At 36.6% G+C, this 18169-nt stretch overlaps 1 protein-coding gene across 1 annotated transcript; it reads right to left on the reverse strand.

Moving 5' to 3' along the window:
- Nucleotides 1–3893: 3893 nt before the first annotated feature.
- Nucleotides 3894–18104, reverse strand: LOC149905678 (uncharacterized). The gene is made up of 17 exons (XM_090105100.1): nt 17954–18104; nt 17612–17871; nt 16522–16732; nt 15267–15475; nt 15085–15192; nt 14261–14470; nt 12163–12342; nt 11850–11964; nt 10423–10585; nt 9718–9895; nt 9101–9285; nt 8409–8590; nt 8079–8184; nt 6317–6577; nt 5547–5720; nt 4976–5070; nt 3894–4653 (listed from the first exon to the last, which is right to left on the reverse strand). Exons 1-17 carry the CDS (start codon nt 18005–18007, stop codon nt 4498–4500), a joined length of 2847 nt encoding a protein of 948 aa, XP_089961226.1. The 5' UTR covers nt 18008–18104; the 3' UTR covers nt 3894–4497.
- Nucleotides 18105–18169: the final 65 nt, after the last annotated feature.

Consider the following 18169-nt stretch of genomic DNA (forward strand, 5'->3'; position numbering starts at 1 on the left):
AGGTGCTATAAAATTGAATTACTAGGACTTTTAGAATGTACCATACATTCCAAAAGTATGTAACGACTGACCAGTATAATCTCTCCCATAGCAACGTATGTTATAAAGAGATTTTGTGAACCTAATTATGAGCAAAGTGATAGTGAGTTGCTGGTTGCTTGATAAAATTTTCTATTCACTGCTATTTATCTAATAATAAGATAGCCCTGTTTTAGTTAAGGAGCTTTAACATTTATTTCACTAATGAACTTTCTTAATGAGCAATTAAGTTATCTGATTGCATTTCGACCAAGATTTAATAGATAAAACAATACCCTAAACATTAACATGTTATGAAACTCGTAAAAAATAATGATCTCATAATTATTATACTATCACAAGTTATAAGTAACAACCAGCACGGATTCCATTTTGTTAATGAGTGTACATGACTGCGACGTAAACGTTGCGCATCTGCCACGCGTCCGCAACGAATTCGCTGCGCAACCGCAACGTATTCGTTGCGCACCCGCTCCGCTTTGAAACCGCTCGCAATCCGCTAGTGTGATATGTCACTTACTGACGAATGTACAATATCAGTGACAACTCGAATCCCTAAATCAATCTGTTGGTTTTTCGTGTACATAGGTTATCGTTATATTATACGATTGAATAAATATTATTCAAAGCACTGTAAAATTAAATACCTCTTGTTTTTCGGTACCTTATGTCTCAAATATATTTAATAGTGAAATGCAAGAGCACATAATATTATGGCAGAGCGCAGCCATGTTCATCATAATTCACTGTAGGTACTGTAATACCTTCTGGCTTCTACATGGTAATTTGACCAGCAATTTTTATGGTTATATCGATTGCAATGTTTCACTATATAAAATATCAATAGGGTTCTAATATAAAAGGATTGGAAATAAAACAAATTTTTATTTATTGATTATATATTATTCATTCATCTAATTTCATCTAACACACATATTTTGAAATCATACATCGGGAATCATTAACGATAGTTAAAACAGAGAAGTTGTACATTACCATCATAATAAAATCAAAATGTATCGATAGTCCACTACAAGTTCATTAACATATTTTACAATCAACTGTGAACCATTTCTAATCAAACTGCTACTATTGTTCTAAATTACTAAACATTTATAACTAGCCAAATGGAAAGGCTTTAAACGAGTGCTGAATTTTGTGTAAATTAAATTTTCATCCAAAACATTTGTGAATCCGAAATGTGATCAACAAAAAATGCAGCCTCACTTAATGCGGCTTGACCGTATAACACCTAATACAGTTAATATCAAATAATACTTATAAGATCTACACAATTCAAACATTAATGACTTTAAATGCTTCAAACATTCTCTTGCAAACTTTGCAACATAAAGAGATCGAATTTCGAGTAATATATAATATACATAATGCCCGAAAACATACCACACAATGCGTAAAATCTAAAAAGAATAACTACTTAAAGATTTTATCGGACCATTTCGACTTAACAATGGTATCACAACATCATGCTATAGTAACATAAAAATTTGAAATACGTACCATCTTTAGAAAAGACAACGACAGCCAAAATTTGTATAGTATAGTATTGAACATATAATTATATAGGAGATGATATCAGAATAAAAAAGAATTATAATTATACTCGGATTTTTAATTAGATAAAGTAAACTGACAGCAGCTAATGTCACTTTGTAAAATAATGTTGCCACATTTAAAGTAATAGTGAGGAATTCAGTTCTCATTCAATCAGATGAATGAACAATGACTGTGAATAGTTCATCATTTCAAACTATAAAATAACATTATTTCTAATTATAATATATAAAGCTACATAAGATATAAGTTACTAGTAGAGTGTAATTATAATCATTTTTTTATTTTTATTGTTACGCTGTTTACGTTATTGTTTTTGTAATTTTTTCGTTAATTGTAACTAATTACGTTGTGTTTGTTGTCATTGTTGTGTTTATTTGATGTTATATTGTTACAAACTAAATATTCACTAGACGATCGATTCAATTTCATTCATTCCCGATTTTCAATCATTCACTTTGTGACAACGCTATTTTTATTTTATCAAAAACTGACAACACAGAAAACGTCAGTTTACTTTATCTAATTAAAAATCCGAGTATAAGTATGAATTCAATAAGAAATATTATGAAATTTAAACAAATTCATAAGATATATTTTTAATGGCAGTGAGATTTTACATACTTTCAGTGACGCATTTTTATAAATTAAAATTTACTTTTGTTAGAAAACTAACCGTTAGTAAAATGAATAATTTAATAATATAAAAATGCGTTTCGTCGACATGGTCCGATGTAAGACTGAGAAGCTTAATATAAAACTACGGCGACTCATTCTCAACGAGTCCAGGCAAGTCTTGCTCTCTACGACAGCGAGTATTATGCGTTCAACAAATTCAACTTCACGCGCGAATACATCAGCACCGTAACTTAATGAGATATCTTATATGAGAGAAATATCCTTCAAATTACGTTCTGAAATCTATGAGAATACAGTATCAATAGAAAGTGCAGTACACTGGACGTTATATTAGTTTATGGAATGCTCCCATAAATGGAAATTTTCTGCTTTAAAAAATTCAGACTCAGAATATAATATTATATTCGATTTTATACACTTTCTAATAATAAAGTATTTATAGTCACACTTACTCAATATGGACGTGACCTTTAAAATCTGAAGTTATAAAAATATTGCATTATTAAATAATAGTCAAAAATAGTATTTCAACAAGATGTCCGAAAATTGTATAACATTTTAGAATTCCTTATAAATAAAATTAGTAAGATCCACATTTATATAAAATTATTATTTACTTTGTACTATTACGAAAAAGAGGGTAAATACTTTTGAAGTGGTTAAAATAGGACATAAATTACCGATGCTATGTTACACGCATAGCGTATTAATAAATAATTAATAATTACACACACTTCACTAAATAATTCACTGAGTTCTAACATAACATTAAAATTATCCTCACACCCTTAGTCTCACCAAAAATATCATATTTGAAATGAACTATGTATAAATAATTTTACAGATTTTTTATTTTTATTTTCCATTAAGTACTGCCGAGGAGATTTTACCCACAAGTAATGTTAACCGGTTTGTTTTTTACTTAGAAAAACAACAGTTTTTTTTATTAAAATGAATGAAATTCTGCATTTCAATGTGACTTTACGCGAACCCGAATGTACCGCATATATTTTAATAGCTAATGTAGCCTCACGCGAAAATAACATTTAATATATATGTCCAAAAGCAATAATTTTCCCACAATCACTTTTTAAAGAACTATTTTTTTACAGATCGAGTAACTTTCATTCAGTCAATTCTCTTAATTTTGCGCATTTTTAAATAAAATACTAAACGTTTTTGCCTCATCTACTTTAATTACATGACCCATCATTATTTTCTTAAAATTTCATTAAAAAACTCACGAATCTGTCCTTGTTATATTTAAAATAAAATAAAAATGCATCACAGTGATTTAATTTATAATTAATTATTAAGCGCTTTAAGATTGAAGACATTGTGAAATATTTCGAAATCAAAACCGTTTTGAAATAAAAAAACGCATTGAAATATTTCCTTAGTTTTAAAGGGCAACAATCACACGCAGATTCAAATACTTTTTTTTGAAGATTTTTCCTTTAAAATTTTATTTTCACAAAGCTTAAGCGTAGTAGGAGAGAATCATTGGTATGGGTTAAAGATAGAATAAAGAAACCATTCACGTTATTAGGATTCGAACGTAAAGCAGAATATTCACGTAGCGACACGTAAACGAGATAAGAGTACCCAGAGTATCCATATATTTTTAGATCTTGGCCTCTGAACAAGTAAAACTATTTCTTTGTTTATGCAGGACGCCTGTTACCTATTTATTTTAAACCAAAAAGTTATGAATCCAGTTTCAGTTGACTAGTCGCAAGACGTTGTGGTGGCCATTATTTGGCCGTTTGCGATCTAGTAGCGGGAATATTGCGGACACATTGTGAGCTTATCGTATACAGATTACGGACTGTTTACGAGCACGTTGCGAGCTGATTGGATGTAGTAACGGGTTGTTAGCGGGCAGGTTGTAGTTTGTAGAGGGTCGCAGCGAATAGGTTGCAAGTCGTTAGCGGTCGATAGTAGGTTGATAGTGGGTCGATAGCGGGTCTATATCGGGTCTTTAGGAGGTCAATAGTGGGTCGATAGTGGGTCGATAGCGGGTCGATAGCGGGTCGATGATGGGTCTATAGTAGGTCGATAGCGGGTCTATAGCGGGTCTATAGCGGATCTATAGTGGGTCTATAATAGTGGGTCGATAGCGGGTCTGTGGCGGGTCTATAGTGGGTCTATAATAGTGGGTCGATAGTAGATTGATAGTGGGTTTATAGCGGATCTTTAGCGGGTAGTTGTCAGCTAGTGGCGGTACTCGGGGTGCAGGTAGGGTCAGTCCCGGGCGGCGGGCGGGTGCTGCGGGTGCTGCGGGGGCTCGGCCGCGGGCGAGCGCGCGGGGCTCCACGGGGCAACGGGCGGGGCCTCCGCCCCCGGCCCGCCGCCGCCCTCCAGGGACAGGCTGTTGAGGAGCATGTCGAATAGGGTGTCCTGGATAAATAGAAAAATTATAAATTATTTTTTTCGTTGAATATCACTATATAGTCGCTTTTTCTATCCCTATGTCCCTTTGTATGCTTAAATCTTTAAAACTACGGAATGGATTTTTATGCGGTTTTTTTTAATACATAGAGTGATTCAATAGGAAGGTTTTAGTGTATAATTTATTAGGTTTGAGACAAAGCGGGCGAAGCCGCGCGCGGTAAGCTAGTCGTTTATAAAATTAGCTTTACTACCCAGAACTATCGAATATTATCATTCCGATTGTATTTATTTTAAATAAATAATTTATGTAAGAACACACAGCACTCACGTTATAATCCAATATGACTTCCACGTCATCGTTGTCGCTGAGATCTGGCGCCCAGTAATCGTGCGGAGCTGGACTTCCCACTACTCGTTCTGAAACTGTATAATAATATTCAAATAAACGACATTTATAGAATAAAGGTTAGTAAGACGCTTATTAAATACTAAACACTCAATAAAAATACATTTATTCGATATGATCGCGCGATGGCTGAACGCTTCCTTCGATGCAATCGCGCACGCGTCTCTGGGCTGATATCGTGTCGATAAACGACAGTACATTTTCTACACTCGCAACGCAGCCTGCTGCGGCCGCGTGCCATGCTAATTTTCCTACGCCGCTGGTTGCACCACATATGCATATCACCGGCACCTGTGCCACGCGTCAATTTTTTGTTATAACCTCTCTTTTCTTTACCCCGCTCCCGTTGCTCACGTCTTACCATGCCATAACTATAGCTTGCAAGAATCATTTTAATTCGCTCACACTGGTCCACATTACCAACTATTCCACTATTGCTGCGTATATCTCTCCTTACAAACTCGTCTACCCAAACAAGTATGACAGTCAGTACCAGGAGCGGGCGGCAGCTGGCCCGGCTCGAGCGGGTCGAGCGGCGCCAGCGCGATGGGCGACAGCGCGTGCGAGCGGCGCGTGCGGGGAGCCCGCGAGCGGCCCGCGCACACGCCGCGCCGACCGCTCATCTCCTCTACTGACGTGCTGCGGGACGACCAGTTCCGCTTCGGACCTGCAAAGAAAAAAAAAACAGGTTGCACTCCGGGAGTGCCGGAAGAAGTGAAAACTTGATTATTAACGTTGAGCATGTTTGATATTTTGGAATGGTTTCCGTCTTACGCTTTTTCGATCAGGTCACGTGTCCTGACGCGAGTTTAAGATTTTATACCCATTACAGAAAAAAGTGCTCAACGCCGCTAATTAAGTTTTCACTTCAATTATATTTATTATCGTAGAACAATACATATACCAAAACAAAGCAAGCAAATTATTAACATTAAAAAAATCCTTACACACACAGGCTCACTAAAATTAATATGTCGTCACCGACTGTGTTTAAATTAAATCTGTCGGATTAAAATGGGTCAAAATCTTGTCTAAAGGAGCCGATGTCGTCACCGTCTGTGTATAAATTAAATCTGTCGAATTAAAATGGGTCAAAATCTAGTCTAAAAGAGCCGGTTGCATACAAAAATTCAGGTGAAGGTAATAAAAGCGTGTTATAAAATACTTTGACAACATTGCAAAAAAATTATAAATATATCTTACATTTGCCACGAAACAAAATAAACTAGTACCACAGTAAAAACCACTAAAACAAGTACTCACTGTGCCTCGGGCGGGTACATTTGGGGGTCAATCCATTAATCTTCATCAAGTTCAGCAGTAACATATCCGTGTGCGCAGCGGTGGACAGCTGCGGGTCATCGTTACGGGGCACGTGCGTGTGCGCATGTGTCGGCGCGGACCCGTCGCTACCGGCCGGCGTTACCCCGCGCCCGTGTACCGCACAGAGTAAACGGGATAGAATGTCCGCTTCGTTACTGTTAGAGCCCATTGTGCCCATAGCGCCCTCTATATCGTTCTCGCCTTAAAAAGTTGATATTGATTGGTAATAGATGATGTGAGCGCTACATCTCAATATATATAAATCTCGTGTCACAATGTTTGTCCTCAATAGACTCCTAAGCCACTTAACCGATCATAATAAAATTCGCACACCATGTGCAGTTCGATCCAACTTGAGAGATAGGATAGTTTAAACATGTACCACGGGCGAAGCCGGGGCGGCCCGCTAGTTAAATATATGTATAAAAAAAAAGCTTATATGAATAAAAATAAACAAACAAAACTTATCGACTACCAAACTGAATGAGACTTGTTAATTTCTATGGTGTAAATGTTTTATGTCAAAAATATATTTCAGGACAAAAATTTTATGGAAACAAAGAAATAGGTACATTACCTTTCATATTATTATCTCAGTTGTGCATCATTTTGAATAAAATAACATTAGTCTATTTTAAAAGATTTATAGTATTTATTATGAATACAATAACAAAAGTTTTACAAAATGGAGTAAATTTACTACTTATAAGAGAAATGAAAAGAAAATAAATGGAATTTATCAATAGTCGTTTTTTTTTTTACTATTATAGAAAACATAAAATATCTTATAATAAAATAGTGAGAACATAACATTAGAAACAAAATATATGTAAAAGTTTTGAGTACGAAGTATAATGTTAAATAGTTATGAAGTCATGTATGAAAATTTCTTATAATCCAATTTTTACAAAAATTAACATTTTGAAGTCGTTTTGATAATTCACATCAGTTATTTTTTACTACCGTTAACATAAAAATTGTAATGGCTACTTGTTGGTTTACTACACGTCATATTTATATTAAAAAAATTAATTATTGGTTTTCATTAAATGGTATATTTATATTAAAATAATTATAGCTACTTTTTGGTTTTGTTTTTTATTATTATTTTTTTTTTTATTCTAGTTCATTATCTATTGGTTTCGTATAGTATAGGGCGTGTCGCGTGCGGCGTGCGGTCTGCGGAACGAGCGTCTTCGTCTGCGCGGCGGCTCGTCCGAGCACAGCGAGGGCGGGGACTGCGGCGGGGATGGGGATGGGGATACCGATGGGGATGGGGATGGGGATACCGATGGGGATGGGGATGGGGACGGAGATGGGGATGGGGGGCACTCCGCCAGCGCGCACCACGAGCGCCCGCTCGCCGACGAGCCGTCTGTGGGAATAGGTGCGTGTAGGATTGGGGAGTGGATAGGTTACAGTGGGTACAGGTCATAGGGATAAGTAATACGAGGGGTAATTTTAATTTATACAACATTTTAAATAATAAATCACAATTATTTATAAGACCGCACCCGCGAACGCGACACGACAATGAATAAAGAGTAAAAGCGATCGAAATATTCCAAACTATTAAAAAAAATTAACTTAAAACAAGCTTAAGACATAGATCACCGCGTCGCTATCGCGGTGCGGTGTAAGGGAGCAGGAAGCGGAACACGAAAAGTCAACATATAATAATTACAAACAAGATGTTCGTTACCTGACATAGTTTCTTCGTCAACGTCATTTTCTTCATTGGAATTTTCTTCTATATGATTCACATTGGTATCGTCCACAAAACCGTCAAGTTCACTAAACATTAAGTCCTGTAATAAAATAACAATACTTTAATAATGCAAATTGATCGTTAATCTTACGGTGCATTTACATCAAACGAGTTCTAATACTGAATAAAACTGAATACGTGTTCGAGATCACGAAAGAATGCTCTTGCTCTAGCTCTATGTTCGTTTGATGTAAATGCACCTTTACAAATAATAAAACTATCATTTTTGCATAATCATCAAGTGAGTATAGTGACGTCACTCACCCCAGTGTCGCTGCTAGATTCAGAGTGCGCATGCGCATTGCGGGGGGAATGCGCCGCAGCGGTCAAGAGTGTGCCGCCCGACTCGTTTTTGGCCGTGCTGTGCAGTTCGGGAGATGAGATCGATGTGCATAATGCACCTGCGCACGAGCTGTGCCCTTCTGTTATAGGTGTGCTCGCTACAGCTGGAAATAATTTTGATCTGTTAAAACACCGCAGGCATGGTATACATTTGTTCAGCAACAATATTGAATCATGACAAGTTGCTGACAACAGTGTTGTATATTTTGAAATGTTCTCGCTCGGGGAGCGTAAACATATAAACACGGTATTCAGTAACATTAACGATTAACAGCTGTTGGTTAAGAAATGTTTTCCATGACATCAAATTTTTACACTTTGTTACATTTACTTAATTGTATATTGTATACGAGGTTTTGCACTTTATTACTTAATGAACTACAAAATACAGATCATAACAGTGAATTTACAAGTTTTACGTTGATTTTTAAAACGTGATAACACACTTTAACCTCTCAACCACCGAGAGGCCAGCCCCCCTAGTCGCTAACAGAAAGCCACTTGACTAGGGGCGCAGATCCCACCGCGACACAATAGATTTTCTATTGTCTGTGATTCCGGGGCCTGATGGATTAATATTATTATTGAAATCTTTATTTATAGTTATAACTAACCAGTAAGATGCGTGTCCTTATCGGGCGGCGGCAATCTCTCCGGCCGCTCGGGCCGCTCGGGCCGCTCAGCTCGCTCAGCGCGCTCAGGCCGCTCGCGCCGCAAGCGGGCCGCGTGCGCGTGCGCACCGAGCGTACAGTGCGGGCCCGTTGGGGCGTCCGCGCACGAGCGGATCGAACTCGCCGATCTGGAAGGATTATTTATTGTTTATTGTTATTTAACACAATTTATTTGGAAATCAATTCTACCCAACATAATATTACGAATTAGGATAAGTATTTTTGATTAATTTATAAGCAAACATATGTTTGTCACTATCTTGTTTGTACTATTTACGCATTACTTCAGTGGACTGTATTAGAAGACGTTAAATGCTCATATTATATGAGATAACTGGGATAATACTAGGGATAATTTAATTGCTGCTTATTGTATATGATTTACGCGGATTTGACCGGATAATGAGAACATTCGGGCATTGCTTCATATTAATTTTTCTCCTACACATTAATTAACCCATTGACCACCGAGCGGCCCGATCGGGCCGAGACACAATAGATTTTCTATTGTGTCTGTGATCCGAGAACTGACGGATTAACCTTTACAACAAATGCGTCACCTGGAGGTAGAAGGCAGGTTGTACGCATCGAGCGCATGCTGGTTAGCGCGTCGTGTAAGATGCGCATAATCTCCAAAGCACGCGTCCGTGCCCGCTACCGCGCCCGCGCTCGCTGCGCTCATGTTGCGACACGCACCACTTGCACACGTCTCTTCGAATAACGAGTTATTTAGCACACCTGTGGAGTTGGAATGTTTAATTAATTATCGTTAATAAATTAAAAAAATAAATTTTCTAATTGCAGTTTTTTGTCTGAGAAAAGCAAGTTTCGTTATCGCATATTACTTACAAGACCAAGCAAGTTTCGTTATCGCATATTACTTACAAGACCATCAACATAATAATATGTGAACACAACAAACACATATATAAACTATATTGTTATATCTAGTTTAGAGGCGTTAGACGCACGCATTACTGTCATCGAGTCGCGCGCCATATCCATACTGAACTAGTGCACGTTACAAATAAAGAAAAATTGGTTGTCTGTAAAGTCGGTTCGCTGACGATAGTTGAACGTGACAACGTCCGATTGTGCTTCTTTGTCGCTCGTTCCGCGCTCTCGCTTGCACTTCAAGCCTTACATGGAACGCCTCAGAGCGAGGTAACGCCGCATAAGTCGTGTTTTTTCGTGCGTGCAGCCGGCGCTATCGAATTATAAGACGTTGTCACGTCAAAAAAAACTATCATCAATATATCAGTTACCTGGGCTAGTAAGCCTCGGTGCTATCCCATGTAGTGATGTGAACTTCCATGGTGCTGGTGTTTCGTTGTTATCGTTCTGCGCTTCAGCATCTTGAGAGCCAACGGAACCGCTCGACGCACGGGTTGCAGCCATCGAGTTGCGCGACATCTCGAGACTGAGGCGCTATAGGTGCAAATAATAAAAATAATTTAATATCAACACAAAAATAAGCTTTTACTTGGCCCGAAGATCGAAACGAACGATTATGCACTATTTTGTGTTGCCTAATAATTTTCTAGGCTGAGGCGCTGTAGGAGCAAATAATAAAAATAATTTAATACCAACACGAAAATAAGCTTTTACTTGGCCCGAAGATCGAAACGATTACGATATAGATTATGCCCTATTTTGTGTTGCCTAATAATTTTCTAATAAGTACAAGACTTATAGACCGGGAGATACTGACACAAAATTTCGAGTCATTTGTAACAGGATGGCGGTTCTACAGGGGTCTTAGTACGCAATGACAAAAAGAAAAATGATGGTGTGAACGCTGGTACCGGTGGGTTAGTCGCGTGGGCGTTAGTCGAACTCGTCGGAAAAATAGCGAAAGTCAAACGATTTGTAACACAAAAATTTAGAATTTACCGATAGCCCATAAAAAAGAAGTAGGCGGTAGTGTCATGCCATACTTTTCCGGTATGACTTACAGCCCGCCATACCGACGCGAATGTGTTGATTTAAAAAAAACAATTATTCAACCATTTGTACCAAGCTAACTTTTGCACAGGTAACCATCGTCGTGCAGCCATTTACGAAAATCACCATGCCATACTTTTCGGACGATTCCAAATGGTCGCCATACCGCCGAAAATCTGCAAAATTTTTTTATTTCGCCTATCTTTTTGTACCAGTATTGCATTTGGCTTTTTGGAGAGTATTTGATAAAATGTGACCATTATTATATTTGCCATACTTCTAGTAGGGGGAAAAAGTGCTGTCATACTTGAAAAATAAATTTATTATTAATTTATATAAGTGAAGATTTCCAACACCTAGATCTTTGAAATTTTGTATTTATATTCGTTGATCCTCAAACTTACAGGAAAATCGTTTGACTTTCGCTATTTTCCGATGAGTTCGACTAACGCCCACGCGACTAAGCCGCCGGTACTAGCGTTCACACCATCATTTTTCTTTTTGTCATTGCGTACTAAGAACCCTGTAGAACCGCCATCCTGTTACAAATGACTCGAAATTTTGTGTCAGTATCTCCCGGTCTATTATGATAATGTACTGACAGCTAAAATCTAGCTAACTTAACACGGTAAGGATAATTGTTTTTACCATCAATAAATAATAAAAGAATCTTTTTACAAAATAAATTTGCTTTCACATAGATACAGGTTATACCAGTTCGTTTATAAGAATGAAACAAACAATATACCTCTTTGAGATCATTAATTTGCAGTATATGCTGATTCTGCATCGTAATTAACTGGTTGATGTACCACTGTTGGTCACGACAACGTTGGTAAAACGTTGGCGGACGCACTTGGAACCTAAAAACGACACAAAGTTACACGATACAACACTAATTCTAATATGATAATTAAAAAATCCCCATTCCCCCGAAGAGAATGTACATTACAATTCCATAAAAGTGTGTCCGAATTCTAACATAACCAAAGTTATGTGTTATAATATCTTAGAAACATTAACGCAATTTTTTAAGCCGAAACAAACAAACAAACACAAACCTCAATATAAGCGTATCCGTTTCCGGATTGAGATACCCCTCGCTAGCCAATAGATCGAGCCTGAAGAACCGGTTGTACCCCCAGCACTCGCCCACTTCGAAGTCAGACGCGAATTCACGCACAATGTTCTTAGAAGGATCCCGGGATACTTGGTGTAGCATCTCGACACGGTACTCGTACCTGGTGAAATTTAACCTTATAACTGGGGTATAGAGTTCATTTTAAATGGTAAAAATGGTTTTGACCATTCAAAACTGCTTATAGAAGTCTATTTGAATGAATAAATGTTTGAGTTTGAGTTTAGAAGTAGAAAAAATAACAAGACGTTTTGTATGGCGCGATAGCTGTCAACACATTCACCGTAAAAGCGAGTATGAACTGTGATGTATAAAAATTTTAAAGTAATAAAGAAACCATTTTTCTTTCTTGATGTGCACTTTTTCTCACACAAGAAGTATTATTTACGAACTTTCCTTTTGCTGCCACTAACTAACCAATGAGTGATAACACATTTAAAATTTAAAACAAATCTTAATAAAGAATGATATGATAAAAATATAAGTAAAACATGATGAACGATCAGCTAAACTCCGCTAGAAGACCAAAGCAAAGCGAGAGACATCAAATCACTAAGGCACTTGATGAATGGCAAAGTGTTGCAGATGATCCCTATTTACAGCAGCTATTTATTAAAAAAAACATCAATTACAAGCCTAGAGATTTCCTCTAAGTATGAAGACGAACTAAACTCAAAAGGCAACTGAAATATCTGTTTTTTTGTTACATTTTGCCGTATTTTAAATCGTATTTACAACAAATAAATTATTTAGATTTGGCCAATGGCGTGAACAAGTTAGAAGTAAGCAAGCTAAGAGAACAAATCTTATTTACAATTTACACAACCTTATTTATAGAGTTATGCAAAATATATCACTGCAATAAACAAAAAAAAATGATTATTATGAGTAAACACCGACAATTAGAGTGCAAATAAACTTTTTGAGTCTTTGATACTCATGTATTTGTATGTTGAGTATGTATTCCGTTATTATCAATTTGAACAAGCTTCATCATTTTACACACAGCCATTTCAGTTGCGATGAAAAAACAGATAAACCTGCGAAGTCAGCGCACACAATGTCTTAACAGCGTCATGCCCACACTGCAACTAAGTAAATAATCCATTTGACTCACCTCTTGCCTACACTGAATCGAGAAATGCTTGCAATCAAACACTTGCATTATAATATCAGTTCATAACAGTGTCATTTCCGTTGAAATATATTAACAAATAATAAAAACGTTAACAAAATACAGACAAATAAATCACACATTTTTATATGTAGTGTTTGGTCCCCTAAAACTATCCCCTGCGTTCTGTTTTGTAGGACATATATTTTGTCATTAAACCTTATATTATTTTTATTTATTATTTATTATTATTATTACAGCAGAGTAGCACCATTTTTATGATGTGCAAATCTGTGAATTAATCATCATAAAAATAAACTGTGACACTTAGAAATAGACTAAATTTAACACAAAACCTGCATACTTGTAAGTTGTAGGTCTCACGCAAGTCAACGCTCCAGGAAAAAAAAACATGTAGAGGTATCGCGAGATAGAGCTTAAGGCGGCACGCACTTTGAAGTTTGAACTCTGCAGCAGACAAACGTTTCAGGAACATATAAAACCGGTAAAGTGAAGAGTTAGAGGCGGCAAAACTTGGAGCTGTGCCGCAGACCAGTGCACCAGAATCACGTAGCGGCGGCACAAAGTTGGAGTTGTGCCGCAGACCAGTGCACCAGAACAACGTAGCGGCGGCACAAAGCTGGAGCTACGCCGCAGACCACCGCTCTAGGTTACAATGTGAGCTAGAAGTAAAGGCGGCATAAGGGGCTCTAATGTTAACCACCGCGACCGCTCCGGGAATACGTAAATGCCGCAAAGTGAGCTAGAGTTGGAGGCGGCATATGCTTGGAACTGCGCCGCAAACCACCGCATCCATACACAGCTAGATCAAGGAACACGCACTTGGACATCGCGGGCACATCACGCCCGTAAACTCGGGCTACAAGTTGGCAAGATTGTCACGCACTTGGAGGTCTCGGGCAGGCCGGCGCTCAGCTCGAGGAACACGGACAGGTAGTTGCCGCGCACGACGCCGTTGCCGTCGGGGTACACCTTGAGCCGCCAGCACAGCCCGTGCACGTGCAGCGGCGCCGAGTACACGGGCGCCGCCGCGTGCTGCAGCTGCGTGAACTTGCTCAGCGGGAACGTGCTGCTGTCGTAGCTAGGCACTATCTCGCTATGGACAACAAGGACAACACTTCAACTGTTATACAAGACAACGTGAACATACATAAAGAGAAGTCCCATAACCCCAAGTGGGGTAAAGGGCAGATGCATTATACATCTGTTTCACTAATTGATTCTCTTTAGGGACAATTAGGTGATCAGCCTTCTGTGTCCTACCAGACCAAGACATTTTTTTTTTCTTCATCTCCACTGGGAATCGAACCCAGAAACCCTCGGTGCTACGCTCACACGTACCAAGGAGGCGGTCGTGAACATACATACTAGAGAAAATTTACTTAATAAAATGTTTTATAGAATAGCAACAAAATAATTTTGGAAATATCAAGTTTTTACAAGGAAATAGTCAAAATATGAATCGAATTAGCGTTTTTTAAAACATACATTAAAAATAGCACCTTATTTCCTCACATTCATGAGCAAAATTACTTTTATTGTTCATTTGAAAACTCTGCCTGTTGCATAGGCATTCTTTTGGTGTAGATAATTATCCTACTTATAAGATAGAATATTTTCAGCTCAAACAAACAAAACACTTTAAAAAAACTTATTTCATTATTCATTCATTAAAATGTATACAATTAAAATTAATTTAATCAATATTACCTATGAAAATCCGCAGGTACTGGTGCAGTAACAAAGCTAGCCATAGGCTTCTTGCGAACTTGATGGATAATTTTCGATAGTTCACCACTTTTCGCAATCAATTCAGATCTGTAAAATGATCAAAATCAAATCATTATTTATTTATGAATAAACATATATTTAATATTGATTTATAAGCTCACCTAGTGCTTGCATGTAGCTGATGTTCCACCTCTTGCAGGAGATGCTCCAACTGTTCAGTTTCTTGCGTGAGGCTATTTTTCTGGCTCATGAGAGTGAGGAGTTTCGCTTTGAGCGCTGAATCCAGACGCGATATCATCAACTCCACTGCGTTACGAATCTCACGGACACGTTCGTCCTTAGCCGCTCGCACTGATTCTACATTTCTTTCCTTAAAGATGAAACAAATTAACATCAATAATGTGAAATTTATTATTAAGAAAAGACAACATTATACCTTATATTAACTATTATTATAAGGGTTTACAAGTTTCCTCAATGAGTTGTTAAATAATAAATTACAATAGATGATATCATTTTAATTTTTCAATGAGGGAACTTCAATACCACATTTTTATACCAAAACATTATATCATATTGATGTAATGATAAATAAATAAATAAATAATAATAATAAATCATTATCATTGTCTGAAAGTATTTGTTTGTTCAGACATGTTAAACAAAACTAGATAATAATATATTAAATAATTAATTTATCTTGTCATATTTATATGAATTATGACATAAACAAATATGACGAGATTTGTGAATGCAATTGTGTGTCCATAAATTACGTGTTTTTTTAATTTTTCTTAAATTTCCACATTTCTTTCTCCTGGCTTATATAGTACATCACTTTAGTGTTTTAACCCTAATTTATTTTTATATCCCAGTTTAAAATGACATATTCATATACATATATGTTTGGTATCTTTAGGTTTACAAGGACTTTATGCATAAAAAATTGTATTTAATTATCTATTTCCTTGTTGTAACACATTGTGATTAGTATGACTAACCTAGCATGTATATGGAAAATTGATTGCACATGCATATGTAAAACAAACAAAGAAAAACAGTGGAAATTTTCCACAATTCTAAGAATTGTCAAAGAAAAGCTTGAAAAGCTTTAAAATATTATAGTTTTGTTAAATATTTTATTGCAATAGATTCTTAAAACATTATCTTCCTTAAATACTGTTCACCCATATATGGAGAATTTTAACTGTATCATTACAATATTTACATTTACAACTATTATAAACTAGCGGTCCGCCCCGGCTTCGCCCGTGGTACATATTTATGTTTTCTCTACATAAGAACCATCAAGGAATATAATAAGAAAAGAGTTATCGAAATCGGTCCACCCGTTCTCGAGTTATGCGCTTACCAACACATTTTGCGATTCATTTTTATATTATAGAAGATACTTACCACATCCTGCACAAGGCTTATCAGTTCCAACAGTCTCCGTCTCAACTGGGACACTTCATCCCTGATCTGCGTCACATGTTGCTCGTAAACCTCCTCCAATGGCTTGAAGGTGTGACCCGAGTGGGTTCCACCCCACAACGCACACTGATGGCAGATACAGCGACGGCAAGTCCAACAGTATACAGTTAGCTTCTCTTGATGTGTGGGGCATCTGTTATTCATACAATATGTAGTGTGTGTTATACATTTTTAAAAAATAGAAACAGACAAGTGTGTTGGTTAATAGAATCAATATTGAATCCTAATTATTGTTGATGTATAATGATTATTTAAAATAAACATGATTTCAAATACATGTACATTACAATAAATTCCATTAATTAACAATAAATTCCAGTTTATGTTATAAACTGGAATTTATTGTAATTATTAAACATTTCTTTATTATTATTATAATCAGTAATTACAGTTTTTATTAAGTTATGCACTTATATATATCTTTAAAGAACACAAAAATAAATTAAATGTAATAAGAATCCAACTGAAACCCTTCAACTGTCTAGTTAAAATAAAATTACCTATCTAATCTTTGAACTATTGGAATTATGTAAATGAATTAAGAACAACAATGAATTGGATTAAAATAATTTATGCTGTAATTGATTGATCTAAATAATTTTATTACCTATACTGTTGTTCATTAAATATTTAAGAAAGTAATTCTTTTACCACTTTAAGAAGAATGTAAAACAAATTGTATTTGAAAAAAATGTAATATTACATTTTTCCTCATTTAAAAGATATTATAATTTTATTCAATGATCACTTGAACTTTTCAAAGACACAGTGGCATTTCAGTATATTAATTGTATAAATTCATTATACCAGTTAATTTACATCAGTTGAGATACAGACCTGATAAACATTTACAAAAACAATAAAAACACCTACATGTTTAATACCAATTCAAATAAGATTGCTAAGCCTTAAGACACAGTTAATACTAAGGCAAATTTTTCACAAATTTAGCCAACTTTCTACAAGTGTGTCAAGGACCTGACAAGAATCATTAAACATTAGGTGGATTCACCTATCTCTGTAGCTTTCTCTCTGGGTGGCAGAGTTCGTCTGTTGCATTGTTTCTATTTGCTGCGTGACCTCTTCCACCCATCGGCAATTAACCAGCTCATGGAGGTGGAGAGCAGCACGACAGTGAGGGCACTGGGACCTTTGTTCGGTTAACCACCGTCGCACACAAGCGTAACAGCAGAGTTTCGAACAATGGGGGCATAGGTGGGCATCTACGAGTTTTTCCATGCAAATGAAGCATCGAAACACCTCGGCCAGTGTCTGTAAACACCAATATCATCATTTCAATGGGATCATGACAACCTTTGCAACTGTCAATTCTATGTAGGACAAATCGATTTACCTCGACAATCTGCTCCTCGCCATTTCCATTTCCCTTATCTCCCCTAGAAGCCATGTTTCGAATAATCTACCCGTACCACGGTGGAATTTTACTGCTCACCATAATTTAGACATTTTTGAAATCTTCAAAAAAGGAACATAACATTATATATTAATAACAACGGGTCACCATGAAATTTGACTTTGATTGCAAAGCATTAAATTTCGTAGTTTAGGT

The sequence above is a fragment of the Colias eurytheme genome, chromosome 9 (genome assembly GCF_061535395.1).
Source record: "Colias eurytheme isolate Ceu_HAF_F1 chromosome 9, ilColEury1 Martin Lab GWU primary, whole genome shotgun sequence".
In the NCBI taxonomy this organism is placed as follows: Eukaryota; Metazoa; Arthropoda; class Insecta; order Lepidoptera; family Pieridae; genus Colias; species Colias eurytheme.